At 40.7% G+C, this 27,984-nt stretch overlaps 1 protein-coding gene across 1 annotated transcript; it reads left to right on the forward strand.

Annotated features, from left to right (window-relative positions):
• LOC112977598 (alpha-fetoprotein-like) lies at positions 1-27,950 on the forward strand. The gene is given in 19 exon segments (XM_026090106.1): positions 1-60; positions 310-384; positions 1,863-1,960; positions 6,563-6,626; positions 14,160-14,218; positions 14,475-14,647; positions 16,101-16,161; positions 16,416-16,551; positions 17,529-17,731; positions 18,283-18,430; positions 19,317-19,414; positions 20,117-20,246; positions 21,047-21,261; positions 22,171-22,303; positions 23,067-23,164; positions 24,373-24,511; positions 25,306-25,529; positions 26,761-26,893; positions 27,906-27,950. Coding segments are annotated over 19 exon segments (2,292 nt in total).
• Positions 27,951-27,984: the final 34 nt, after the last annotated feature.

Here is a 27,984-nt window from a genome sequence, read left to right on the forward strand (position 1 = left end):
ATGATCTCGCATACTTGTGCGCTTGACAGCGTGGAGACAGCAGAGTGTTTGAAACCACTGGTAGGAAACTAACATGGATTATAGCTCCRTTTCTAGCCAGTCCAGACTGACTAACAGGCACTGAGAATCTGTCCCCAAAGTTAAAAAAACAAAACAAAACAAAAAAAACCAACTAGCACTTTTTCTTTATTTGTTTATATAAATATATAGATATAAAACCAAAAATCTACATTGATACAATTGTACATTAGACTTTCTGTACAGTCCCATAATTGTGACGCTCTTCCCTGCTGATACTTTTTCTGACAGCTCACTGTTTCTCGGATAGAATCTGTCAGACGGAAAAACTTCATGAAGCGCATGGTGCTATGGCTGACTGCTGTGGTAAAGCCGACCCCAGAACGAATCGGTACTTCCTAACATTCAAAGCTCTCAACGAAGATTTCATTCTGCCGTACCAGAGCCTAGATCCCCGCATGCTGTGCAAGCAATACCAGGATAACAGAGTGTCATTGCTGGAACAGTAAGCAAATTGATGATTTTTTATTGGATAAATACTGTTAGTTAGGCAGAATAGGACAGCTTGAAGAAAAACTAGTGTGTGCTTAGAAAAAGTTGCACACACATTTCAAACCTTTGATTCTTTTACCCACTTCTGTCAAATGACATCAATCTTTTTTCATTCAAAAAAATTAAAATTTTTAATTCAAAAAGATTTAAAAGAAAAAAATTTTCAGAAACATCTTCTGTATTTTTAAATTTCAATATTCTAATAAAAATGCCTGTATTGTCCTTGTCTCAGTTCTTGTTTTCTCTACATTTTTTTTCTTTTTCTAATGAATGTAAGAACTCTCAAGAATCCTTGAATTTAAGAAAGCAAAAAGAGGAGGAAAAGTGGTAAATACATCTGAGAGGATTTCTCCGTTAAAAAACTCTTGAAATGTTTGGAAATTTTCATTTTGTATTTTTTAACATGGAATGTTGATAACCATTTGGGGTGAAAATAAAAGGAGTCACACAATGATTTCCGTAATAGATTTGGGCCATTAGCAGATCCAAAAATAGACCTGGTTTATTTTCCTAGTAAAACACTGCTTATTAGAAACTTTGTAGAGCTTGATAATGGTTTTCAAATTTTCTTTTCATTTGCATTACATGCAAGAGGTTGCAAGACCATCTCCTTTTCAGCTGATTGTGAGCGTTGCAAAGGGCTCTAAAGCACTCCTGGAAAACTGACAGCCCTGCTGAGTGTTACAGAAATGCTGCTGGTGACGCTCTTAGCACAAAACAGGAGGAGCAGAAGGGTTAAGAATAGAACTATTGGGAGCTGTGCATGTCTCAAGACTCAAAGCCTGTAAACCAAGACTGGAGATACTTTTAAATCATGCTATAACTCTGCCAAGCAGTCTGATTTCATCTTCTTGGGACTGAGTTCCTTTGCTCAGAGATGCTGCTGACAAGTGTAGGATTCAACTTCCAGCTCAGATCCTGAGCTCCAAGACAGCTTCAAAGCTCAGGCTGAGTGATTGCTAGAAGCAGAACCAAGCTGCTTATTGTAAACAGTCAAGAAGGCTGAGTTCGAGGGTGAGTTTAATCCCGACTATTTGTGAAAGAAGGCATCCCTCTCTGCACATCCATTCCCCACCCAGTGCACCAATAATACTTGTCTGCCCTGCAAGATCATGAAAAACATGAAATTTTGTAGGACTCTCAGCTGTAATAATGAGGGGGTCATAGATGTTCTGAACCTTAATAAGATTGGGAAGAGGCTACTTAATGGGTGAGTATTTCGTTGTGAACAGCTTTTCCTCAGAAAAAGTTCTGCTGAACATATTGCTAACCGATATTTTATTTTCTTTCAGAAAAACAAGTTGCAAAATCCCATTCAAGAGATACAAGAACTTCTAATGATCAGCTGTGAACTCTTAGCTGTGCAGGGAGAAGCTGAATTGCTCAAAGTGTAAGCATTTCCTGACGAGCATCCTCAAGCATAAAACAGTGAATATCTATGTGTTCATAAGAGTGCAACTGTCCTGGCAAACAGGTTGGTTGAGTGCATAGCCTAGTATGATGTTCAGCAGTTTCCAGGAGACATCTGTTTCCCAGTACATGGTATAAGATTTTAGCAGCTTGAATGGAAAAAGCATCCCACTCTAAGCTGTAGATCTCTGGCTGCTACTCTTACTATCAAGAAGATGCAGTTGTTGGCTGGGCTTTGGGCAGATCTTCTTGCACTGTACTGCCTGGTCTGGCTCAGTGATTCACTGAAAAACCATTCTTCAAATGTGAACCGTCATTTCAGTATTGTGATTTTTCGGAATTCTGATCCACTTCACCAAGAAAATGTCTCAGGCAACAACTGATGCATTGCTTGATATTGCAAAGAAAGTGACAGCTGTCAGTGTTAAGTGCTGTCAGGTACCTGAGGAGGGACACATACCTTATTCTTAGGCACAGGTGAGTCCTTTTCTTCTTGTATTCTTTGCTGCCTTTTTAGTGAATTTTCCATGCACTGAACAGGCCCTTCACCATGATGCAGTCTCCTGAATGTACAGACAGAATGGCCATTTTGTCCTCAGCCTTTCTATCCTATGCACTTTATCAGAGATACTTTTCAACAGTGGGAGCTTCAACCGAATTGAGGGCCTTCCATCTTTTCCAGTGCAGTTGCACAGCCAAGCAGATCTCACATTCATTCCTGAACATCTTAGTTTGGATTTTGGATCTTTCTTTAGTTTTCCTTAAACAATGGAAAATTAATTTAGCTTCAGCACTTGGTTAGATCTTCTGATTGATCCCAGCACAATTGCCTAACTAAAAGTAGCACTGCTAACAGTAGCCAGCAGGTTATCAAAGCGTCTAGGTTTGGCAGCATGCCCACTGCCAGCTTGGAGATAATTTTTCAAGTTTTCCATTATGCTTTAAGTTTTTATAGTTAATCAGAGGAAGAAACTTTGAAGGGCTGAACCAAATACATGAATGCTCCTTGGGAAATACGCTCTTGTCTGTGATGATGAGAAATCCAAAATGACCATTTACAGCATCTGTCATTCTCTGCTTGTAATGGAGCTCTGTTTACCAAAGTCTAACAATTCCAAGTAGTATTCACTATATTATTGAGATATGAAAAGCTTTTTTTGGCTTCCTTTTAACATCAAAAAAACTATTGCTGTGGTGTTTTCTCTCTTCTTGTTCAGCTGGACGTAGAGCTTAATGAAATATGCAAGAATCATGAGGCTGTACCTGTAAGTGATGGAGTCGCTCACTGCTGCAGAGACTCCTGTGCTCACAGGAGACCATGTTTTTCCACCTTGGATGAGTGGAAGAAAGCTTTGTGCCGTTACCCTTTGACCCAACATATTTATCAGACAAAAAATTGTTTACTGCTCCAGCAGAAACACAGTATGCAGGCCAACAGATGCAAGATGCCTGTTAGTTCAGTAGATATCACCTTAGATTATGGCAGAGAGAACATGCAGTTTGTTAAACTCAGGATCACCTGCTGGAACTGTGCTAGAACCAAGTCTTCAACCTAATTTACTAACTACAATTATTCTGAGCAAAGCCAAGCCTTCCAACCCAATTTCAGCAATTCTGCAGATGGTTATTGAAACAAATCCTCAGTGGGTCCAATTCACTCAAAATAGGGAGTTTATGAGTACAATTTTTTCACTTTACAGTTGATGCATGAAGTTCTGCTTGTTTTTTTTCTTTTTGAGGATGAGCTGGAACATCCACTTCTTTAAAGCTTCCATAGGCTAATAAAGACATTATTGCAGTGCTATTCTCAGTTGAAAGATACAATTATTAGCACAAGCCAGTTCATAACATAGAATACAGAAATGCAGGGAGGGCACAGCTTCTTACAATGTTAGTATCTCAGCTGGCTACACTGCAGTTTGTATCCTAGCAGAAGTGGATCTTATTGAAGGCCTTAACTGAAAATACCGTTGTGGATATATAAGTATACTCAAGAATAGCGTTCCACCACTCCTTACACAGTGAAGGAAGAGAAAGGCAGAAGATGATGGTGGGAGAAGTAGAAGTGTAATGGAAACAGAGCCACAGGTGACAGTCACAGTGTGTGCCCTTCTGGACATACTGTACACACACACACTCATGACTACAAAAGCTTACATAGCAAATGTCAGTGAACACTTTTAAATCAAGTAATTCAGCCAGTTAGAGTGGCTGTTTGTGCAGATGGTTTTGTAATACATTTGCCCATGGATAATAAAAACCACCATTATGTATACATGGACTATTTCATCTCTACGTTAAACTGCAAGGTATATATTTGCCACCCACAACACGTATACGATACTTTCAATGGGACTGATCCTCTTCAGGTTTGTAGCACAAGAATGTTAACAATTGCAGGAAAAGATGGTGTGTGTAGAAGGGGGGATCCAAGGAACAATGAAAACAGAGGGAGAGCCAAGCTGAGTACGTGAGGACGCACAATCTACTTTTTCAGTCATTTGGTTTTGACAGCATTCATTCATATTTTCTTACTCTCTCTGCATGCTATGCCAAAACAATTCAGTAGGAGACATCAACATGAAAACAAACTATGTACAGTAAACATGGCTGAGAAGTCTCAAACCACAGTTCTGAAGAGTGTTAGTATCAGTTTCCAAACCTAAATTTTTCTCTGAAGAGAAATTATGAACTTCACAGTATTTCAGACTTCCCAAACATTTTGGGAACATTCTGTTTTCATTATTAACTTCATCCTTCAGTGGTAAACTCATTAGACAGCTCCAGAGGAAACACTTTTCTCTAATCAATTTTGGAAATTAGTCTCTCTAAAATTGTATATTCTGTCTTTCTGAGAACTGGGAATAAGTCTATATAGAAATATGAACATTTTGATAGTAGAAAGAAATGCTGGAAACATCTGCTCGATATACGGTCAGACATGGTAGAAAAGCCATTGCCTCCTTATTCTTTGATTTCCCTTCCTTGTAGAATATCTGTGGAGTTTGATAATGAATTGCAGTGATGGAGACTAGTTCCACTGACTCATGTTTAGGCAGTAGGCCATTTTAGACTCCTACCACTATCTTTTCTAGCATGTATTTCTGCTGGGTGGATGTACTTGTACACCCCTGTGAATATGGGGAACAATTTTAATGTACTCTACCATCATAAACCCAAGAAGCATGCACAGGGGTGTTAGCTTGCAGAAAACAAGAAGATGTACACGAAAACTGAAAAGTAGGCTCACAAATGTTTTGTCAAGGACAAGCTTTAAATCCAAGATCTCTATTTATCAGGGCTTCAAGTCTGTTCTTCAAAACTATTTATTCAACCATATTCTTATAGCTGTAAGGAAAAGATGAAGTGATAGGAGATGCTGGCTCATTACAGTGTTGGCCTGTTGAAAAAAGAGCACAGGGTAAAATTCCACTGACGGACAGGGTCCTTGGCTGGAAAAAGCGTCTCACAAAGTCTCTTACTGAAATCTGGTGGAGTGGAAGAAGACAAAGAAATCTTCCATTTGCAGGTGCAAAATAGCTGCTATGTGTGCTTCAATCAAGGCAAATCCCCATTCCTTTCAGGAGGCAAGCTGCAATAGCTGACAGCATGGCTTCCAAAGGAGACATGGACTTGACAGCACTTTCTGCTCTGTGTGGCCACTAGAAGAGTCGGGMCAGTTTTGACCTGAGGAGTAGGCTGCAAAGGGAGTTGTCTCAGGAGACCCACCAGTATTAAAAAATAATCTGAGGGCAGAATGACTCTGCCAGAAAGAAAACCTCAGAAAAACCCACTCCAGACACTGAGTAGGAGTCAAAGGGGAATTTGCACACTGAAACCTACGACTCCAGTAGGTCCAGAGTGACCTGTGCAATGCTCAATGTCTACAGAGAAGTGTCTTTTACCAATCAGCTAAAGGAACTAATTGGGGCCACCCGGAAAGCGCATGCATTTTGTTTTGTGACCCGAGGGCAGCTATAGTAAGTTCCTCGCTTCACCCAAAAGTGCTGCGTAAGCAGGTCACTGCAACCAAAGTTTGTGTTGTACTAAGATAACTGTGACCGTGTTGTATTAAGATAACTTGTTTTGACACACAGCAATGGTGTTTCACCTGGCCAGACCATCACGCCTCCAGGTGCCAGATAAAGACAAGGACAAGYTGTAAATTTCACCCTTTGTACTTTGTCGGGTCCAGTTCAGATGCAACCACCCCCTTCAGGATTTGGAACAGAGATAAAAGCAGCAGTGTTTTGCTTAGGAAGTTAGGGAGAGAAGGAAAAAGAAAAAGATGTTAACTTGAAGATTTGCTTTCTTCCTCCCCTCCAGGTGTTGTAGGTTCGTCTTCTGTTCTCACAYTTAGCTAACATATATACTTCGCTTCCCCATAAAAAGTGTTTTGTTTTAATGACAAACAGGTGTGCAACAGTCTCTACAGAAACAGCATTTCCTTAAAGCTTTCACACTAAATACTGAGTGACAGATCCCTCCTGACACCCACAATCCACCCAGGATCAATGGTTGCTTCTTTCTTCCTTGAGGGGTGATGACTAATCAAGCCCAGAGCCTCAAAAAAGTTATTCAGTGCAACAAAGAGGGAAAATAGAAGAACCGTTCCTGGAAATGATCCTCACCTAAGGCAAAATAAGGTTACTTCCAATGAGATTATGTCATTATGGTGTGAAAGAACATGTCCTGTAGAGCAAAAGCAGAGGATCAGTTTTCTTGATAAAACCTTACAAGCACCAACACCACCACTTGAACTAGGCTGGGATTTGAACCCCTGACTAGAGGTGTCAGTCCTCCACTTCCAAGATAGTTATTTATTTTCTATTATCTACCAAAAATGAYGGCTATAAAAGAGGGTTCCTCTGAGGTGAGCCATAGCTTCCAGAGTTACTAGAGTACTCCTTTTCTGCTCTATAGAAAAAGAGTATTTTGCTGTTAACATGGTCCTGGAATGGAACAGGTGAGGAGGAGTATGGTAGGTGGAAACTTGAGTAGTAAAGGAAACTTGAGTAGTAAAGTCTCAGGATACAATTCAGTTCTCATGTCATGGAAGTGACAACATACCATTTCAGATGAAAGCTTGATGTCCTGTATCTGGAAAGTCTAAAGTGAAAGGTTGACTCTGATCCCTTCAATGAAAGSCTGACCATGCTGTGGGAAGAGTGTCAAGGAGCGCAAGCTGAGCAGGCATCAGTGGTGGGATGGTTGGCTGCTTTTTCCTTTTGCGCTCTTGGTGCTTCTGCCACACCTGGGAAAAAGGTACAGCTTCACACAGCTGAAGCTGGTAGGATAAGCCTGAWTATGGATGAAACCCTGTTTTTGTAGAAGCTAAAGAGTAATTTCTTCAAGAACAGAAGGTCCCTCAGAATCCTTGGCCATGTCTAAATAACATCATATCTGTTTGGGCAATATGGTGACATAGTACATGATTACTGGCTGCATCTCTTTGGGAAAACCAGATGGCAATATCACCACAGTAGCCACGTTGTAAGCCACATCTTACATGGCCTGCAGAGTTATCCTGGATGACAGCCAGCCCTCTGTCAGCATCATGTCAGCATCACGGCAAAAATCCAAGGGATGAAGGGAAAGAGAAGTCATGAAGGAAGAAAGGTTGTAAGCTGTTATGTAGCTATATCTGGCAAAGAGGGCTATAGAGTCTGAGGCAAATTAATACCCTGTTCCTGAAGGTACTAATCTGTCTGCTGCTTAGAAGACCTTGTTCCTTCTTGCTTCTCTTTGTAGTACTCTAGATAATTTACCAGAATGGAAGAAACTGAAGACAAGGTGAGATTTCTAGCGCTTGACCTTAAGTGCAATAGCACTGAGTGAACCATAGCACTTCTGGCAGCCCACTGTTCTGATGAGCTTCACCAGTCACTTTAATGGGCCAGAAGGTCTTACAGCTGCTATGCTACAAAATGAGAAAAAGAGAGAGGAGTTTGCTAACACTAGTCTTCCCTGGAGTCACTCTGAGTGCCGATTGCTGCCTCTCACAAAGGGAAAGCTTTTTAAACAGACCAGGACTGTGACGAGAAGTTATCCTTTCTCCTGTGTTGACATGCTGATAGACCCACAGTACGAACACTCACAGACACAAGTGCTCCTGGGAAATCTGTCAATTTATTTCAAACACTGGGGCCATGCAAAGCACATAGTGCACTTTCCAGTGGTATGTCACTCTCTGACACAATACAAACAGCAAATGTGTCCTTACAAGCCCAAAGACAAAGGGCAAAGAGAAAAGCACTGCCAGAAAAGTGGTGAACCAAGTTTTTTCAYTCCCAGCCAAGTAAATCAGAGGAGCTGAAGGACAGAGGCATTCAATGCCAATTTATAGCAGCATGTAGGCATGCGTGGCCTGGGCATGCTCCCACCTGTACTGCAAGAGGTTATCCTGTTTCCYGTGCTGACATACTTATATACCCACAGCATAACACAGAAACAAGTACTCAAGGGAAAAGYGTCAATTCATCCCAAACACAGAGGCCATGCAAGGCACCTACAGAGTGACTAAAAAGAGAGGAGAAACCAGATATTATACGTAAATCTTTTCATTCCCTAAAGATAAAAGAATCTGAACAGACTCCTCTTAGCTAAATACATTTTTGTCTACATGACACCAGCRTGGCTATCTGTTCAATAAATATYGGCAAAGAAGAGTCAAGGCTAGGGAGTGAGACAATATTTTAATGCCATGTCAAAAATTCCCTATTTCTCATGAGACAAGTTATACTTCTCCACATACTGGATGAACCATTAATTTAGAAAGCTTTTTAAAAATAAGGAGGTCTGGATTACAAATGTAGTAAGAAAACAGGTTAAGACATGCACTTTTGGCAAAATATTCCCAGTCTGGAAATCATCTCCAGGTCAAACAGAAGTTCACAAATGATTTTGATATAGTTAGTCATTTCCATGGATTGAAAAGAGCAGTTCTTTACCATCACAYTTTGCAGTGTTGCCAAGTAATTTCTCTGTTAAATAATCTGCAGCTATGAAGTAAGCAACTTCAGTTTCCTCCCTTTTTTCCTTTTCAGGTTTGCTACATCCACCAGAAAAGACTTGTTGAAGAAACAGGTAAGGAAGTTTTATATAGTATGTCYTGTAACATGCCTCAAGTTTTGAAGTATGGTTTCAGTGTTAATCATCAGTGTTAATYGTCATACTGTTGTAATTTATCTTAATCTATTAGTGTTAACAGAAAACCTTCTGCTCTCTTCAATAAGCTTTGAAGCAGACCCTAAAAACCAAGTGCAAAATGCTGATCTGCTTTGGCAAGCCTCGGGCTGTAACACTCCCAGCCACAGACTTTCTCATGCRAATTAGGCTGGATCTGGCCATGGTATGCACAGTAAAATCAGTGTGTTGCAGCAAGAAGAGCTGAGCATAGTCCCAGTCCAAAGCACTTTATTTGAATGCCATCTGAACACAGGTACATCACCCCAGCGAGAGGACAGAGGTGCCCTGTTTTGCTTTCTGAAAGCTTAAGATGGAGTTCTTGGAAACCTGTTTGGACTAAAGATCTCTCAGTTTTCACAGAGACAGGTTACAGACTGCCCTGCGAATGGCTAAATCTTGCGGAGGGGTTTAGGGTTTTTTAAAATWGATTTTTAACCTCAAAAAAAAGGCTCTTTTCCCAGAATGTATTTCAGGTTTCTGAGGGAATCTGCAATTCACTAACGTGGATTAAAAGCCAAAACTGTTTTACCTCTCAATTGAAAATTCTACAAATCAGGTACTGGAGGAGGGGGAGAAAGAGGAGTTAGAGTTTTGTATTTCCTTTGTTGCCATTTTTAGCAATAAAAAACAAAACTTACTTCTTTTCTTTATTTTAATCCAGCCATTACAAGTACTTGCTCCTCAGTTGAGGGAGTTAATCTTAATTTCCAAAAAATTATTAAGGTTTCCTGCTACRGCAGAGCAGCTACCACACTACCAGCCTAACAGTGACTGTGCTGCCACTATGGCGAACATATTCAGTGGATCAACAAGCTCATGCTTCATCTTACATRTCAGGGGTATTTCTGGATCAACGTGGATATATAAGCTCAAGTCATTACAGATAGGACAAACAAAATATTTACAGCCAGGGCCAGATGCTTTACAGATGAAACAGACTGTTTCCATACACATCAACARGACTCCACACCAGCTGGATTCTTTATTTTTAAAACTACAAAATTAAACCCCTATGAATCAGGGTTTCTAAGGCCATTCTGTGATCACTTCAGCTTAGCTTTAGCCTCTTGCTGAATAAAGAGATAAAAAATTGGGCAGGGGGGGCAGGGGCGGGAAGTTTAAGTCCACCGTGAAGTCCCAGATTCAATCCACAGTAAAGCAGGAAGAGCTAGAAGATAAACCCAGAAGTGACCTGCTGGACAGTCTCTTAGTTTCCTGGAATGCAAGAGAGAGAGATCGTCTTTTGAGGCAATGATTTATGGGAAGGAACAAAGAACGGCATCAGAGAACACTCAGCTTCTACTCTCTACTGATCATCTTTTACATTTTCTTCCTTTATTTCTAAATAAAAGTCAAAATAGGTATTTTGGATAAGAAAGGAGATATGAGGCTTTATTGAACACAGGAAGTGGTAAGTTTCGTCTTATAAAAGAAAGCCAAATAAAAACAAAATTAAAGATGGATACAGCTTTCATGAGCAGCAAAATTGTAYTCCTACTAAACGGAGCAGTAAGTCTGAATAAGGCGCGTTCATGAGTGAAACATAGACTGAGACTATTAAATGGCTTGGTTACAACAGACTCCTCTGTCCAGGCCATGATCTAAGCCTTGTCTTTCTTGGCTGTGCAGATTAATGGYCTGAATGATGAGGGTTTGATAACTGTGCAGCTACCTAGGGAAATACATCCACCRATGTTCCAAAAACATTAATGACTTCTTTCTTCATTAATGACATCTTTTCCAGATTTCTCATCTCTTTAGCCAAAAAACATCCTAGGTCTCCATCTTCAGATATTTACAATACTACAAAGGATGTCTCAGTTACCTCCAAGGACTGCTTTGCCAGAAACRTGGTAATTCACCAAAATTGCCATGTTAATTTACCAAGAAAAACATGTTTTTTCTTTTACATGCTGACATATTTGCAAACATTAGGAGAATGCTGTCTCACATTGCTATTTCAAGTTCTCCTCTGGCTGTCTCCTCAGCTGACCAGCCAAAATAGTTGCAGAGTGGAAAAATCTGGCCTAGATTCTCCACTAACGTAAATTGCAATAGCTGTATTACCTTCCACARAAATAATTTACACAGCCTGAAAGTGTCACTCTTCTTGCAATTAGTATAAAATTTTTTCAGAATATATTCTGATCGCATTTCTAAATTGAAACCAACCCCTCAACCAGGGCTGTGTGTTTTCAAGGGTCATAAATGAAGACAACCTAACAGATCGAAAGAGATGTCGCTGCAACCCACAGAAACGCCTCCCTACTCCAGGCACGGTGGGGGGCCCCAGGGACTTGACCTTGTCATCAGCAAACAGCTCCGGACATTGAATGACAGACACGGGTGCTGGAGGACTGATGCTGCCCTATTCGCTTGGTTCACCCAGTGCCAGTCCCGCCCCAAGGCGTCCTGATGCCTGCAAAAGGCTCCCCGAAACGAGAAAGTAGTTCTATTGCCTTAGAAAATTCATAAGGCATATGGCCATTTGGGTCTGTAATAGAGACAGGCACCAGAAGGGAGATGGGGGGGGGGGGAATCACCAATTCATATTTTGTAATGTTACCGGATTGTATCTTCCACAGGCAGAAGACCCTAGTAGCCAAATGAGACATATTCAAAAATATATGCTCAGATAAAGCCTAGACCGCTTCCTTTTATAATATTTCTTCTGAAAATATGAACACAAGTGTGAACGGAGGTTTTCGTTGTTTGGTTCTTGGGGTTTTCTTTCCAAGATAGTTTAGAGAGCTGCAATATGCATCTTACACAGAACATCCCTAACAGTAATTAAAACTATTTACAGGGAAAAGAACTCCGCAAATACTATCARTGACACTCAGAATTTTGTAAAGAGAAACTGAGACCCTGTCACTACCTGGGGAGAACCTGAATTCTTCCAGGTGTATGAACCTCTTATGAACATTATTAAGTTCAGAGTGAATGTTCATGATCTAATAGGAATGAAACTCACAGTGCAATAAAGTTACCAGAAGACACCATTTTTGACTTGCAAGAATAAAGAACAGAAGCACAGCTACAAGCACAAAGAAGCCAGCCCATGCGAAAAATAGCTGCACAACAAAAATAGGCTCAACAACTCTTCTCACCAGCAAAAACAAAAACATTTTCTTAGCTTTGGGCAGACCTGGTTGCACTTTGGGAACTACARTCACTGACTGGTGTGTGTCATAACCAAGATCCAGTTTAAGACACAGGGACCTCTCAGTAAGGGCGAAGAGCACTGTGAATGAAGAATTGCCAAAAAAAATCTGTTTAACCCACCTCTTCTGCTGTGATGGCACATGGAGCAAAAGCTGCCCATGCAGGAACTGCCCCCACGGACCTACAGAACATCCCCAACAACAACCCCCAGCTGACAGAGATTCACAGCAATCCACCACACCCTGAGCGCAATCAGCTGCTTTAAGCTTGCAAGACAGTTTCTAAGATGGAAACAGCTGGAAACAGCTGTGTCCTCAATAGGTGTAAAATTCAAGAGGTCAGTACAGTTTCTGTGCTTAGAAGAACAACGGAAACTCTTAATGCAGAACTATGTTTTTTTGTTGGAGCTCGTTTCTAGTGCTTGTCACAGTCTCATTCCAGATAAATACTATACTTGCATTTCCCTCCTGCAAATGACAGTATTCATTGCAAATAGGCAGCTTGCCATCCTAGCAGCAGCAAGTATTTTGAAGATGAGCTAGAAAGGATTTAGCCATCCTGTTGAGCATGGAAAAGGAGAGTGGAGGAATTAAATTTACAGATTTTACACACAACAGCCAAAYAGAGCTTTCTGAAATATTTAGGACAACATATTACACATACATAATGTCTGAAAAACACTTTTCTGGGTCAAAGGAGAACCTGTTATAAAAAGTCTCTGGCCTCAGTATCTCAGTTGTTTCTGCAATTCTTCCTCAAATAAATGATCCCACTTTTTTCTTGTAGCTTACAGTAACAACACTGTGTTAGGGTCTGAAAATGAGAGGATCTGCCTTAACCTTTCCTTACTACACGTGGGGAAACTGATGCAGGAACTCCCTAGACAGACAGCACTGCCCCAAAGAGCCCCCCAGGTTGCTTAACGCCCCTGCGGGGGCTCTGGTCCGGCCGCTTGCAGCCACCTCAATTCCTGCTGGCCCTCGGCTAGCTGCACACATTCTGCGGCCAAATCTGAGCGTCTGGAGGGAGGGATCTGCAGCTAGCAAAAATGAAATAGCACAAAATCCCTAGYGCGTGGGATAGTCCATTTCTTGGTAACTCTATCTGCCAGATGAGAAAAGTTTTGTGTGATCTGCTCCTGTGGGCTTAATGAGGAGGACATATTTAGAAATATGGTCAATAACCTCCAGACCAGAGACATCTTTCCTTCACTCAGATAAATCTATTTCCTATAGTGTAACAGAGCTTGTTAGTGTCTTCCTAGACAGATGTGATTTCACCTTAGATTTCAGGTCCTCTGCTCTAAGAAATATTCTCTCGTCTTCATTCAGAATCTTTTCTCCTTTTGATACCATCTCATGTGATAATGAATGACCTTCAACATTTTCCTTCAGCATGGAACAAGGAATACTTCCAGGTTAAAGGAACAAAAAACTCTGTCTTTGTCCTTTCCATCAGATTTAAAATACATATCCTTGCCTATCYACCTCTTTGCTACAAAGATCAGTGGCTCTTTGAAGCCACTCTATTGTCTAAAATTTGGCATTTCTATAATGCTGTTGACCATAACATACTTCCTTGAAAGTCACAAAAATGACTTGCATTATTAACTTGAATATTAACTTGATTTTTTTCTTCGTTCTACTGTTTTTGAGTTTATTTTCTTTCCAAATTGCAGAAACATTTTGATGCTGTTAATGATGCAAATAGGATACTTAGGCAGCTTTTCTACTAGGACATCTCTGCAGCTAGGATCAAGAGATAGCTTGTTCAGCAAGGAGGGATGCAAAAATCTCGGGTTAGCATCTGAACCTGGGATCCTTCAGTCAACAGTGTGTTGCCAAGGCTCTTCCTATACAGCATTCACCTTTGAACAAATTTGTAAGTAAAAGAGATCTATATGCATGATAAAGAGCACACAGAATGTTTAACTTCTTGTTTGAAGTATGATAAGTTGAAAATGTCTATTTGTCCAGATTTTGTGAAAAAAGGAATCTACAAGGTCCTTTTTTGCAACAAGCTGGTCAGTTCATCATCCCGAGCAAATAATGGCATGTTTAACGATTGTGGGAATATTCTAAAAGGTCTGATCTTATATATGACAGCAAAAGGGTTTTGATTAACCAAAAACTGCTTGGGAGGGTATAAAAGAAACTCTTTCCTCTTAAGTCTTTCTGCCTTTCACAGATAAACCAAGCCCAGCTCAGGCCCCTGCCAAAAYTTGACATTATGAATTGGAAAACAATCATTTATTTTATTTTGTTAGTAAGCTTTATTGTAGCTAAAGCCCTGCCCAGAAGTTATCGGGATGTAGGTAAGAATATATCTCATATTTTACTCTATTCTTTCATGTAATACTGATGACTGCAACTTGTTGCACATGGTTATTTGGGATCTCATTTTAACACTGCCAGTTGTACGCTCRTATTTTCTTATGAGTTGAAGGTAAACAACAAAATTATACCTGTATTAATTTTTTATGTGATCAACCTTAGGTGTGTTGCTTTTTAATGTTTTGAGAATCCAGCAGTCAGTCTTGCAGTCAGTGCTTACTKAAAGGATAAAAGTATTGAAGGGCATTTTCATCCACAGGGATGTAGTTATGCCACTTAGTTTCAGGTACTCCAAAAGCTACTGAAATTAATTGATTGCAGTTTTTCTAGGCTCCCTCCATAGTTTGTGGGGGAAACAGAAAGCAAGAAACAGCAAGAGGGGGATGGTACATCCAGATGATTAATCAGAGTAGCTAAGTTTTGCTATTGCATATCATCCTTTGGAGGAGTCTTACTCTCTCTTCACCAATTGCTGAAGAAGCCTAGGATGACCACACTTCTCRCTAAGGTACCAGAGCTAAATGCCAAAAATGAAACAGTCAAAAACCTCCCATAGTGCAGGGTTAAGATACTTCTTTTATGTTATGTGTTTTTGTCAAAGAAGTCAGCTGTTTTTTTCATCTTTAGGACTTCCAAATGCATTAAATGGCCCAGCAGTGTAAAACACAGCAGATGTTGATGTTATTTATCTCTTGGCATGGTCTCATTTTACACCYCCACATTACTCATAGTGAGAAGCTGGTTTATTTCTTCTTTTTTTGGCCCTTTTATAGTGATCTCAATCCTACCCATGGGGGTGTGACAGGATACCARTCTGTTTTGGAAGCAGGCCCCTTACATTAAAATCCATCATTGGGAAGATTCTCTGACAAAYGAGGAACTTAAAAAATTCTTGGGAGTAAGTTCAGCCACTAGAAAAAGCCYGTTGGCAAAGGAAAATTGTTTGCATGTGATATTCAGATACATTAGACCCTTTTGTTTTCCTCTGGGCCAATTCACAGCATGTGCAGAAGGATGTATTTCCATTAATTTTCTGGTGCTTTGCCTACCAGTGTAGTCCTGAATTTAGCCCAYGTTTTCCAAAAACAGAATTCCTAATCTGTACCCAATCAGTGATCAAGCAACCTTTAAATAGCTAAGGCAAGGTTAAAAGGTATTATCTGAGCTGCTCATACAATGATTGTGCCTTGCAACATCAAAGTAGCCRAACACCTTCTAAGTTTTAGTGTATTCCTCCCCACCATGCTTCAGGTAGACAGAGAAATGATGCATTCTGCCTGTGCGTAGGTCAAATAGGAAGTTTGATCCCATGTCTCCCAACCCGCAATGCTRGTACCTCAGGCACTAAACTATCCTTCTCTGAGACTCCAGCACCAAAAAGAAGCTTTTTTAATAAAGACTTTTTTATTCAAAAACCAATTATCTTTTTTTCAGAGGCAAACCCCACCATTGGGCAACGCTTTTCTCAGCTGCAGGAGAATAATTTTAAAGCCATGTAAGTTGTCCAGATAAAGATTCTACTTGCAAATTTGCTGCTAATGCATGTTCCTGTGGCGTTTTGCCTCGTTCAGAGATGAGCATGTACCGTGAGTCACACACTCACCTGTCCCCCCAGCCCACACCAGCTCCACCAGTGGTGATATGGATGCTCTTACTGTCTGAATCAGGCTGACCACTCGCACGCAAAAGTTACTTGATTTGTTTTTAGGTAATCAGCAACATATTTAATGGTATGTGTTCTCGTTGTAGTGCCATGATCATGTTTGCTCAGTACGTGCAAGAAGGCACTTTTGGCAAAGCAGTTAAAATGGCTGAAGATGTCACAGACCTTGCCAAAAGGTGTGCTGCTGCAGGCAAAGACAACCAGGATTGCCTGAAGCCCTTGGTAAGCACCTTTGTACTTCTAATGAGGCAAAGATTTCCAGAAGTGACTTGTAATTTCAGAGCCCTGATATGTGTTTTTCCAAAGAGGAATATGTTACTAAGAGATGTGACTTTCTTGGGTATGCATGTTTGGTCTTACCAGCTCTTTCCTTCTCGAGGCTCCCCTGTATAAGGCATCTCCAAATAAGTGCAAGAAAGCAAAGGTGCCCCCAAGAAATTACAGTAACTTTTGAAATTCTTCACCTGGATCTTTCAAAAAGATGTTCAGAAAGTTGTGCATTTATGGATGGCATAACAAGATTCAGTAGAAGCCAAACCAGATATTTCTAGCAAAGACGATGCTTGTAGGTGATTTCTCTACCCATTAGCTCACATGTTTTTTGGTGGTGTCTGCACTAATATAGCACATGCTAGTATCCTTAAACTTTTGGAGCTAGGAGATTGAATACTCAAACATGAATGTCAATCTGCATATGACACACTTCTGATTTATTAAACATGCTGAACCAAACCCTGGATTAAAACAGTTCCCAGCAGAGGCATGACTGAGAGCTGAATCTGAGTATTGCTCCTTGAACAACAAATGAGACACTTTGCACCATACAAACCTCACTCTAAATGAAAAAGCACAGATCCTGCTATCCTGGAAACTGTGGTATACAAATCCAACAATCATCTTAATTGTTATCAAGGGTCTGAATATTGTTGTAAGTGCAACGGGAGGCACACAGTGTGTTTGACAGTCAGTCCACTTCGAAGCCTAGCTTGGCATAAAAAGGCATTCGAGTTTGAGAAATCATCATCTACACGTTTTAGAGGTCAGTTTGATATTCAYTGCAATAAGAGCAAAAGGTAATACAAAGAGAGAACCTATCAGTTTATGCAAATAAGGGCTTGTTGTGTTAAAGTACTTTCCACAGAGAGCTTGCAAGAGTAAAGTGGAATTCTCACAAGGATTTTTTTTTTAATTTTTCACAGGACAGGATTTTCCTTGATACGATATGTCAGGAGGAAAATCGTCCCAGGTTTACTGACTGCTGTGCTAAAAAAGGCTCTGAAAGAAACGACTGCTTCCTCTCCCATAAAAACTCAACGAGAGGATTCATTTCTCCTTTTGAAAGGCCAAATGCTGAAGTYGCCTGCAAAAATTATTCACAGCATCAACATTCATTAACAGGATAGTAAGTAAATAAATCATAGATCTGTTGTTCAGATATGATGCTTAGCAACCTAGAGAGAGCAAATGCAAGAAAAATCCAAAAAGTCATTATTAATTTCTCTGTAAACTCATCCTCACTTTTCTTCCCAATATGAGGATATTAGCATAATTTATTTAGCTGTAATTGTCATTACATGAATCCTTTTCTGTCACCGCTGCATTGGATATAGCTCCAAATGATAAACATTCTGGCCGATTTCAATATAATTTACATGAAGGCCTCACCTGAAACAATCAAGTATCTCCCTTCAGGTCCTACAAGCCAAGCAGATGTTTTGCTGTCTCTAGGCCAAAGCTGGCAGGATATAAGCCTTTAATTTGCATGAAAACATCAGCCCCAACAGAAATTTTCTGAAATAATCACTGCACTATACAGGCTGTTGTTATGGCAGGAAAATAGTCACTTTTAGTAGCTATAATTTTAAACATACTGGCAGATRTTACAATAGCCGTGCTGTCCTCTGCATGTAGGGGCTCACTCTGAAAGCAAAGACGTTTCTCTTCRTGTTTTAGTTTTATCTATGAGGTTTCCCGAAGGCATCCTTTCCTCTACGCCCCAACGATCCTTTCTGGGGCTATCCATTATGATGAGATGATGAGAAACTGCTGCAGAAGTGCCGACAACCCCACTCATAACCTGGATGAATGCTTTCGGAGACAGGTATTATATATTGCAGGTGTATCGTTTACTAATGTGCAACCAGTGACTTTTGTACAGCTAAACAAATGCAGAAGCACAGCTACCGGCAGCTGTTTCTCTTTCAGCCATCTGAAGCTAATACTAAAATTCACCTTGTTAAGGACAGGCAGAAACGAGACCTAAAGGCTCTCTTGAATTATAGCTCAAATTCTTGACAGAAAATGCCTTACTTGGGGATGTTGGGCAAGTATAGCTTTACTGAGAACCACAGTGCCCACACTTCTGCTAGGGTATCGTTTCCCAACCCGGCTTTGCTACCTGCCCTGGGTTTGTTGTAAACTCGCCAAGAGAGGAAGCGGTACTGTGCAGACTGCAGAAGTYGGATGTTTTTCCTCTTTATAGCCCCATGACACAGCTCCTCCCTGGCCAAGTAACYGCACTGCAGAGATGTGCCCCACACGTAGCCAGTGCCAGACAGTTGGAGAAACCTACCTGTAACAGGGGAAAACAGGCATGGGGAACCTTTCCTTGCTGAATGGCTAAATATGCCTTTTATATGGTTTGGCCAGGCTGCAATATATTAAAATACTAATATAGTTTCATCTTATCAGATAGCAATGCAAAGACAGTCTTGTGGCTCCCAGGTGAAGGTTTCTCCCCCTACACTACAACCAGCAAACTATTGTTCCAAAAGGGTGCTGGTTTCTTTTCACATAACTCTTGTTTAATAAATGCTGGTGACTGAATAGCAAGGACAACAGTTATTTCTTCTGCTTTACTGGACAGTGAACAGCAATTTTCTTTCACTACTAAAAATCTCTATTAAAAAATCAACATAGTAATTTTACCATGAAGCATTGTTTTCTCTTTTCTTTCATTTTAATGCTTTGCATCTTCTTTATACCAGGCACCAAAGGTGATGAAGCCAATCAAAGAAGATGGCCTGAAGCAGGAACACACGTGTGGAATCTTAAAGAAATTTGGAGAAAGGACTGTAAAGGCTCTGTGAGTCTTCCCCCTTTTTTATCAGAAGAGGCTTCATTTTGTTTGCTTTGGCTGCAGAACAGCCTCACTGACTGCCAGGATGTAAAGCCTTGTTAGGGTTGCTCCTTTGAACACCGCCCGCGCTGCTGCAGCAGACTCTTTGGCATGTGCGTTGTGAAATAAAGTGTGGGTGTCACGTTTCAGCTGAGAGTAGGTCCACATCTGCCCATGGTACAATGGCTGTGAACACTGTTCATGTCAGTTTTGCACRCAGATCACCAATAGCATTAGCCAACAAGGAATGCAGATTAGGAATGGAAACATATGCATGACTATAGTCACCATTTCCTTAAAAACTGCCCTTAGCTTTCAAAAATTTAAAAGCAAGTTTGAACCGAACCCAGTTCTCTGTGATGAAAGTTAAGGGACTTGGAGCAGAATACAGCCCAGATCTCTTATCCAATTTTGACACAAGGGTGGTCCTGTAATTTTGTGTTCAGCATGAGATGGAAGAAGGAAATGTGGTAGATGAATTTCAGCTAGGTTCCTTAGATAASTCTGCAAACATCAACTCTTGATTTCAAGAGATTTATTTATTAACTTCAGGGAAAGCAGGGAGGGAACCATTCCTAAGTGGTTTGGATACTACCCTCCATAGCAAAATGGTAGCTATCGCAGTCTCACATTGTGAATATAAAAAATACCTATCTTTATTCTTTCCAGGAAACTTGCTCAGATAAGCCAAAAATTCCCTAAGGCTGATTTTGTTACCATTAGCAAGCTTGTAGTGGATATTGTTAACATACACAAGGACTGCTGTCRTGGAGACATGCTGGATTGTATGCACGATAAGGTAAAACTCATTTAATGTCTATACATTTGCAGAAATTAAATGCATTTATKTTTTCTTGCATTTTTTTTTCCTTTTGTTCTGTATCAACTGCTCTTCAAAATGGGAGCTTAATCCTTCAGTCTAAAAATCTGATTGATTGTCCCATTTGACTCTTTCTGTCATGATAAGATCAGAAAGGGCAGAAGGATCGCCTTGTGACTAAAATAACCTAACACCGCCTCAGTGGTKGCAGCCACTAGTTGTGCCACATTTTTCCTGCATAACTTTCAACAAAACATAGCATCTGTCTGTCCTGTTGTTGTCTAGCTTCTTCTCACATATCAAATCCATGTATCTCACTTTTTGTCTGTGTTGTCTATCTGATCAGTTAACTTCTTCATTTGGGTGGGTACCTAGCACCTACCAAATGGCAGGTAAAGGGCTGCAGCAAACAGAGCAATAAGACTGCGCTCTCTTTCCTTCCTCTGACAAACACCTACTGCACTGCTTTGAGCAAACCATCTCTTCTCTCTGGGTGTCCCCTCCTCTGTCTGTAAAATGGAGATAACAATAACGACCCTTTTAAAAAAGAAGCACAAGTGGTACAAGATTAACCTAACTGCTAACTGTTATTTAGTAGGTTTCTAAGTGTTAACTGAGACCTGAACTTAGTTGTGTGTTCCCAGCTTCCACTACATTAAATATTATAATAATGGGATGGACTGGTMTAGCCAAGGCTTCAACTGACTGACCTTCCTACTTGGGGGAAAAAGAAACCAAAATCAGACGCAACTTCCTTTCTTCATTTCTTTACTTTACAGGAAGAGATTCTAACCTACATCTGCACCAACCAAGACCGCATATCAAGCAAAATTAAAAACTGCTGTGAAAAGCCGCTGTTAGAAAGAAGTGAATGTATAATTAATGCAGAAAATGATGACAAACCTGCAGAGTTGTCCCCCCACATCAGAGAGTTTATAGAAGACAAAGGAGTATGTGAACGCTTTGCTCAGGAAAAAGATACCCACTTAGCCAGGTAACACAGGTTTTCCTCTACTCTTCTCCAATTCTGCTGTTTCATGACTTGGGTCAAAAGACTCCAGTTTGGAAGTTAAAGCTTGGCTCATCAGCCTCAGACTTGCCTGCTCTGTGAGCACATAGGCACGTGATACCATGGAAGTTTATCTTAGGAAATACCTCTCAACCTTGGAGGGYAAGGAATGAGAACAAACACAGAACAGGGCATGACTCATTTTAGGGACAAAACTGAYGAGAAGGATGTGAAATTTAGGTACTATCGATTCTGATCTCAGACTCAAAATRTAGCTTTGATTCAGTTTGAAGTGGGAACTCAAAACCACTTGTCTAAGCCAGACTCATGTCTTTATTCAAACAGGTTTGGCCCATTTCTTTTTTAGCCAAGTTCCTTAGTGCTGTGAAGCTCGATCSTACCTTTACCTACCCTCCAGGGCAAAGATTCCACAGGCTGCAATAGAAAAAGTCCCACAGACTTACTTGAAACAAAATATATCATTTCCATTTATGAAAGGGGCATCTAAAAGACTGGGCAAATTGCAGCGATGTAGAGTGATCGCTTCAGAAGAGCTAAYTGTGCTGTATCTGTTGAGAAATTGGTCTGTTATTGGACAGTATTTCATCAGCATTTAGCTAGGATTAAAAAAAAAAGAAAATACTCATAGCTGCAAGCTATGCTTGATCCAAGCTAACCCTAAACTGGGACAGTCACAGGGCCAGGACTTGCTCTGGCAGTGCTGTGCTCAGTTTGACTCCTGGGCTGGRTTTCTGTGAACTGCCCACTTCTACAGGAGGTCAGAAAAAGCCATCCTGAAAGCACCTCTACTGACTTTATCACCCCCGATCTCTTGAGGGCACTTATTTTGGCTTGTTTCTAATTCCTAACACTGACATATTCCACATATTACAGGTTTCTCTATGAATATTCCAGAAGACACCCTGAGTTTTCTGCTCAAATGCTTTTAAGAATTGGTAAAGGATATGAGGACTTACTGGAAAAGTGCTGCAAAACCAGTTCTCCAGACGACTGCTGCAGGAGAGGGGTGGGTGCTATCATGCTTTATACAATGCGCTGATGGTTTCAAGCATATTACCACAGGACTGATTCTGGCTAATTAGTGAATTTCCATACTCCAGRTCTAGAGCTGGAACCCACAGCTCCTTGTAGCAAAACTGACAAATATTAAAAGGCATGACTGATTCCTGCATGGAAAAGCAATCAGAGCCCTTACAGTCTTCAATTACTTGAATGAATCTGGGATTGCTGGGGAAATGAACGTGGCTTTGCAGAGAGCGGGGGCAGGATACGCCCCTGCAGCAGCCCCTGGCAGCCCTCTGCTTTCCTCCCCTGGCATTACCTTTCTCCCAGGAGGAGGTTGGTAAATCGAAAGAGAGCTGGTAGGTGGGAAAGACTCCAGGCCACCAGGGTAAAAGKGACCTTCTCTCTGGGGATGGGACAGGAGCAAAACCCTCTCCTTGTGCAAACGTGCGGCTTCAGGCCTCCGACCCTCTCTCCCTGCAAAGGTGTTGTAAGAGGCTGTTCCTGGCACTACGGTGACGCACCCTGTGTCTCAGACCTAATTTTCCATCAGTTATATGAAATGAAGTATTTCAAGGTAATTGAAGGTGGACATTAATCACATTCAGGCAGTTTAGCAGTTTCAGACAGGTGAAGACTTTCTAATGGAAATGCAAAGGGAGTGGTATCTGTCAGGTAAGATATGAGGGGGACARGCAATAAGGCAGTAAGGGCATTCTGCATTCCTCCTGATACAATGATTCCTCAAATTAATCTCTTTTCCTCAGGAAGAAGAACTGAAGAAACACATTCATGAAACTGAAAGTGTGATGAAGACAAGTTGTGACATCTACAAGGAGAAAGGAGATTACTATTTCCAAAACGAGTATTACTTTTTCACGTTTACATTATTCCTGTACCAGCTGGGCACAACTGTGGCTGGAGTAAAACCATGGATGTCAAAAAAGCTAGGCTTACTGATATCACCTGAATGTTCGGTCCAAAATATTAATAGATTTTAGGATTTTTTTTTCCTTTTCCAATACAATGTCATGTCCTCTCATGAGTTCTGTTCTTATCCCCACTCAGGAAGCAATGCAATGACAACTTGTTTAATCTCCTGCCTAAAATACCAAGTTTTCTAAGATTTTCTTACTTTATAACTGCGTTTTGAGTTGTAAGCTGTTACTTAAAAGTTGTAAAAGTGGCCAAAAGGCAGTTGCTGTGCGGTTTGCAAAAGGCTTATCTCTATCTACTTCCTGCAGCAAATGTAAATATCAACAGCTGTAGCAAAAAATCTAACTCCTGTGGACAGAGCAAAGCCTGACTAGAGGAGCCATATGTTATGCTTGAGTGGTAGCTCCTCCACAACAACATGCAGGCACAAGCCCTGTGGAGGAACTTTGGCCCCAGTTAGCAATGTTAATGAGCACATACCTAACATGAAGTAGTAAGTAATCTCAGTGAAACCAGTACATTGCTTGCATACTCAAAGTAAGGCTTCTGCTCTCCTCTTGGGAGGTATATAGGGCTTTTTGCATTTCCTAGCACATTTGTTTTTAAAAGACCTTTGGACCTGGAGGTTTCCAACAGGCAGGCATGCTTCTTCTGCCTATTGTATCAATTGTTACAGTTTTCCTGGCCATGTTTGCTAATAAGCCTAATTTTTCTAAAAGAAAAAAAGTGAACTTGTTTCAGTTTATCTTCCGCCCTTATCCAGTCTGTCAAGAAGTCACTTCAATTAAATTTTGGTCCTAGGCAAGCTCCCTACACTCCCACAGAAATCAGTAACACAGGGAAAACATACGTACCATTTCATAATAGGGCCCAGTAACATATAATTGGCAATGTTATCATTAATTTTATTTGTTTAACCTGGTAAGAGACTCAGGAGAGAAAGGAGAGCTCTCAAACAAACAGAACATGCTGTATTTGCCTATATATGTTTATAAACACCAGGCTTAGTCCTGCCCTTGTACAAATGAATGGTGTTCTTTGGGGTTTGGCTGAAGCTTTACATATGTGAAGGCAGTGGCTTGCTCACTACTGCCTGATGGAAATAAAACACGACTATAAAAGAAATTATCATTTCAGGCTTCTCATGAGCTTCACCAAGAAGATGCCTCAGCTAACGTCTGCAGAGCTGATAAAATTCACCAAGCAAATGACTACAATCGGCGCCAAATGCTGCCAGTTAAGCCAAGACAAGCTCTTGCCTTGTGCTGAGGAAAATGTGAGTATTTTTTCTTCTCAGATTGGTCCTACTTTTTTCCTGAAGCTCTGGCACTATTCCTGCTGCCATCAGGCTCCAGCAACCCYGAATACTGGTAAATGAGCAAAATGTTCACTTAGCGATTGAGTTGGCTGGAAGATATCCTTCCACGTACATGGCTGAAGTGAGTATAACTCAACTTCACTGAAGTTAAAGTTTGAATTGCTCTATCTGAGGATCAGGAAATTCTCAGGCTAGCACTAGGCAGTTAACACTGACACAGGGCTGGGGATCTGGCCCTGCTCCCTTTGAAGTTAATGATCTCTTGTCTGAGAAATTAATCCTTTCTAGTTGCCTGAAGCCATACTGCCCTATAAAAAGGATCAATTCTGTATGGCACTCTCATAAGAGTTCTTCAGGCCCACATGCCAAAGTACTTGAAAAGTACCAGCCCRCCCCCCAGGCATGCATTTGTACAGCATCACCTTTACATGAATAGTAGAACATATCCACAGAAACCCTGCTGATGAAAACAAACCAAATGCAAGTCAGGTTTCATGAGGAAATKGCATAATTTGTGTGCACAAAGGACAGTGACTAAAATTGCATATACATATTCATTTTGAAAAATCGGGACCATTTTTGCAATGATGGAAGTCATCATTCAGTAGAGAAATAAACTGTTATTTCTATTACAAAATATAATTTAAATTCTCAGTTATTATTTATAACTTTGGTAAAAGTAGCATTTCAGGGATTTTTAAAAAATGAAACAGTATTGTGAAATTGCTTTTTTCTTCCCCCTTGCGGTAAAGCTGGATCTTGTGCTTGGAGAAATATGTAGAAGACACCTGGCCAATCCTATAAACCCAAGCGTTTGCCACTGCTGTAGTAGCTCCTACGCTCTTAGGCGGCCATGCATGGGGAAACTAGAAATGGATGAGAATTATGTGCCCTTACCATTGACTCCTGGTCTGTTCACTTTCCACGAAGACTTGTGTACAACTGAAGAGGAAAAGTTACAGCACAAGAAGCAGGAGTAAGATATGCCTGTTTATTCTGTTATCCGTATGTTTAGTATTCTYCTCCTGGTGATGCTCATCTTTCCCTTCTTCTATTACACTCCTTGTGAATACAGCCATCCCCCCCTCCACCTCCAAGCTGCTGCTTTCTTCTCTCTCACACCATGTTTCTTGGCTAACTGGTTCAACCTATACTTACTTGCTTTTGATTAGAAGAAAGTCATTTTCAGAGCAGCTGTACAGGTACATAGACCACCAGAATGTAAACAGTGGGATACATCGCCCTACTGACATCAAGTCAAAAATTTCAAACTTGATCCCTACACGTTTGGGTGCCTGAGTCAACAGGCCATTAAGAAATTTACTTTTCACAGAATAAAGACAGTGTTTTCTCAGCTTTAGCCCTGCTTCACAATTATCAAGCAAGTATATGATTTTGAAGTTTTCGAGGCCTACGTGGACACATTCCTTACATTTGTAGAAGGGCAACTGAGTTCACGTTTAGATATGAACATTACAGTAGCAAACAGCAGAACTGGGCCTCTGATATTTGCATKATGCCTCTGATTTGTGGTATTTTAACCTTTTCTGAAGACTTCATGTCAAGCCACCTGTGGGAGGCTGGGGCAATGCTATTACAACAGAGCTTAAAATATGGAGATCAGAAACATCCTCATCCCCCACCCCACGCCTTACCGAAACTGCACAAGACATCATAAAACAGATTCTAGAAAAACAAGGAAGCTACTACGTCCAGTACTGCATTACCTTTATGGCYTGAATAATGCTGGTTTGCCAGAATAGGACAGCCCATGTATTTCTCTCATCCCAGTGACTCCTTCAGTCCCTGAGAAGCTCTGGGTGCTTGGCRGGCCTTTGTCAGAGAAAACTTTCTCACTGGAAACCCACCCTCCCTCCTCCTCCATGGCAAGAAACAGGCTCCTTGGCTATTAACTTGGGCTATGGCGAAGCCATACAGCCGTGAACCCTGTGGAGGGGCACACCTAAACCAATTGTATATCCATTCACAGTGGAGCAATTTCAAAAATGAATTTTGTTTTTTTAATTCACTGGTGAGCATATTAGCTTCCTGCTGTCAACTTGTCTCTGGGTGGTGTTTAAGAAAGATAAGACCATAGAAAGGAAGTAACAAAAGACTGATTTTTCAGGACTGGTGTTCGAGAAGTGCTTCTGTGCGTCGCATGCTTACCTCCCTGCTTCACCGGGCTTGCTGTGCTTTTCTTGCAGAATGCTCATCAACCTCATCAAATACAAGCCGTACATCACGCCCGAGCAGCTGACCTCCGTCACTGCAGCTTTCACTGCCATGAGAGAGCAATGCTGCCAAGAAGAAAACCGCGAGGCGTGTTTTGTGAGAGAGGTATCTCATTTCTGTTTGCACCTAAATATTCTGAGTCAAGATGGAAAAATGCAATGAACACAAGAACATAGATTTCTCCATTAGTAAACAATAGCAAAGTGTGGCTAACTGGTGTTCCTTCAGTTAGGTTTCCAAAGACAAACCTCATTGCCTCTATAGGTAGATATATGTTCCAGTTCAYTCAGGAATGATCACTAGAGAACATACCTAATGAACCTCATGCTTATATGCAGCAATTTATACATATAGAGCTTAGCTACATCTACAGCTTCTGGAGAATCACTGGGATTTGCACTGTTGAAAGATGCAGGCTAAATTCTTTCCCTGACTAACAGTACTTTACCAAATTTCTCTCTTCAAAAGTTGCTCTGTGATAGGGGTGGAAAGGATTTCCCAAATCCTAGGTCAAAGCAGTTCCTCTATTTCTTCCCTTCCCCCCCGCCCCATTTTTTTCCTCTATTCTTTATTATATTATTTTAGCTCATTTAACTTAATATTGCAGAGTCACTTTGATTTCTCTACTCTCCAGTAAATCTGCTTCTTCCTACTTCTCAAMTTTGATATATTCCTTAACTGAAGTTTAACTATCTCTGACTCTTGACTCCAAAAAGTCTTGCTCCCTCTTTTCCTAAATATCTACCGTGCTTTCCTTTAAATGATAAAATACAGAGAAATACTCACTTTTGCCAATAAGTTTCTGCCTCTGAATCAACCCAAAGAGCATAGCTGCAAAGAACCATCTTAATAACTCTTCATAATAGAACTTGATTTCAGTCTTTTCTTAACAATTACCAAATCTTCTAAGACATTCTGAACTGAACAGTAAAAACAAGAAGTATATTAAACATAGTGACATATGTAAATGCACTCTGCATATGCAGTGTTTGTACACAACTTGCAAAGGATCTAAAATATTAAGCAATTGACTTACTGCTGCCATACTCATGTAACTTGTTCACATGTACCTTACCATCCCGAATCTATTGCTCACAAATGTTTTGCTTTTTTTCAGGGTCCAGAACTTATAAAAAGAAGTGAAAAAATGTTGTCAGCATGAAATGCTTGCATAACATACTGAAAGGTATTTGCTG

This window comes from Apteryx rowi, unplaced genomic scaffold (assembly GCF_003343035.1).
Source record: "Apteryx rowi isolate R43461 unplaced genomic scaffold, aptRow1 scaffold_85, whole genome shotgun sequence".
NCBI classification, from domain to species: domain Eukaryota; kingdom Metazoa; phylum Chordata; class Aves; order Apterygiformes; family Apterygidae; genus Apteryx; species Apteryx rowi.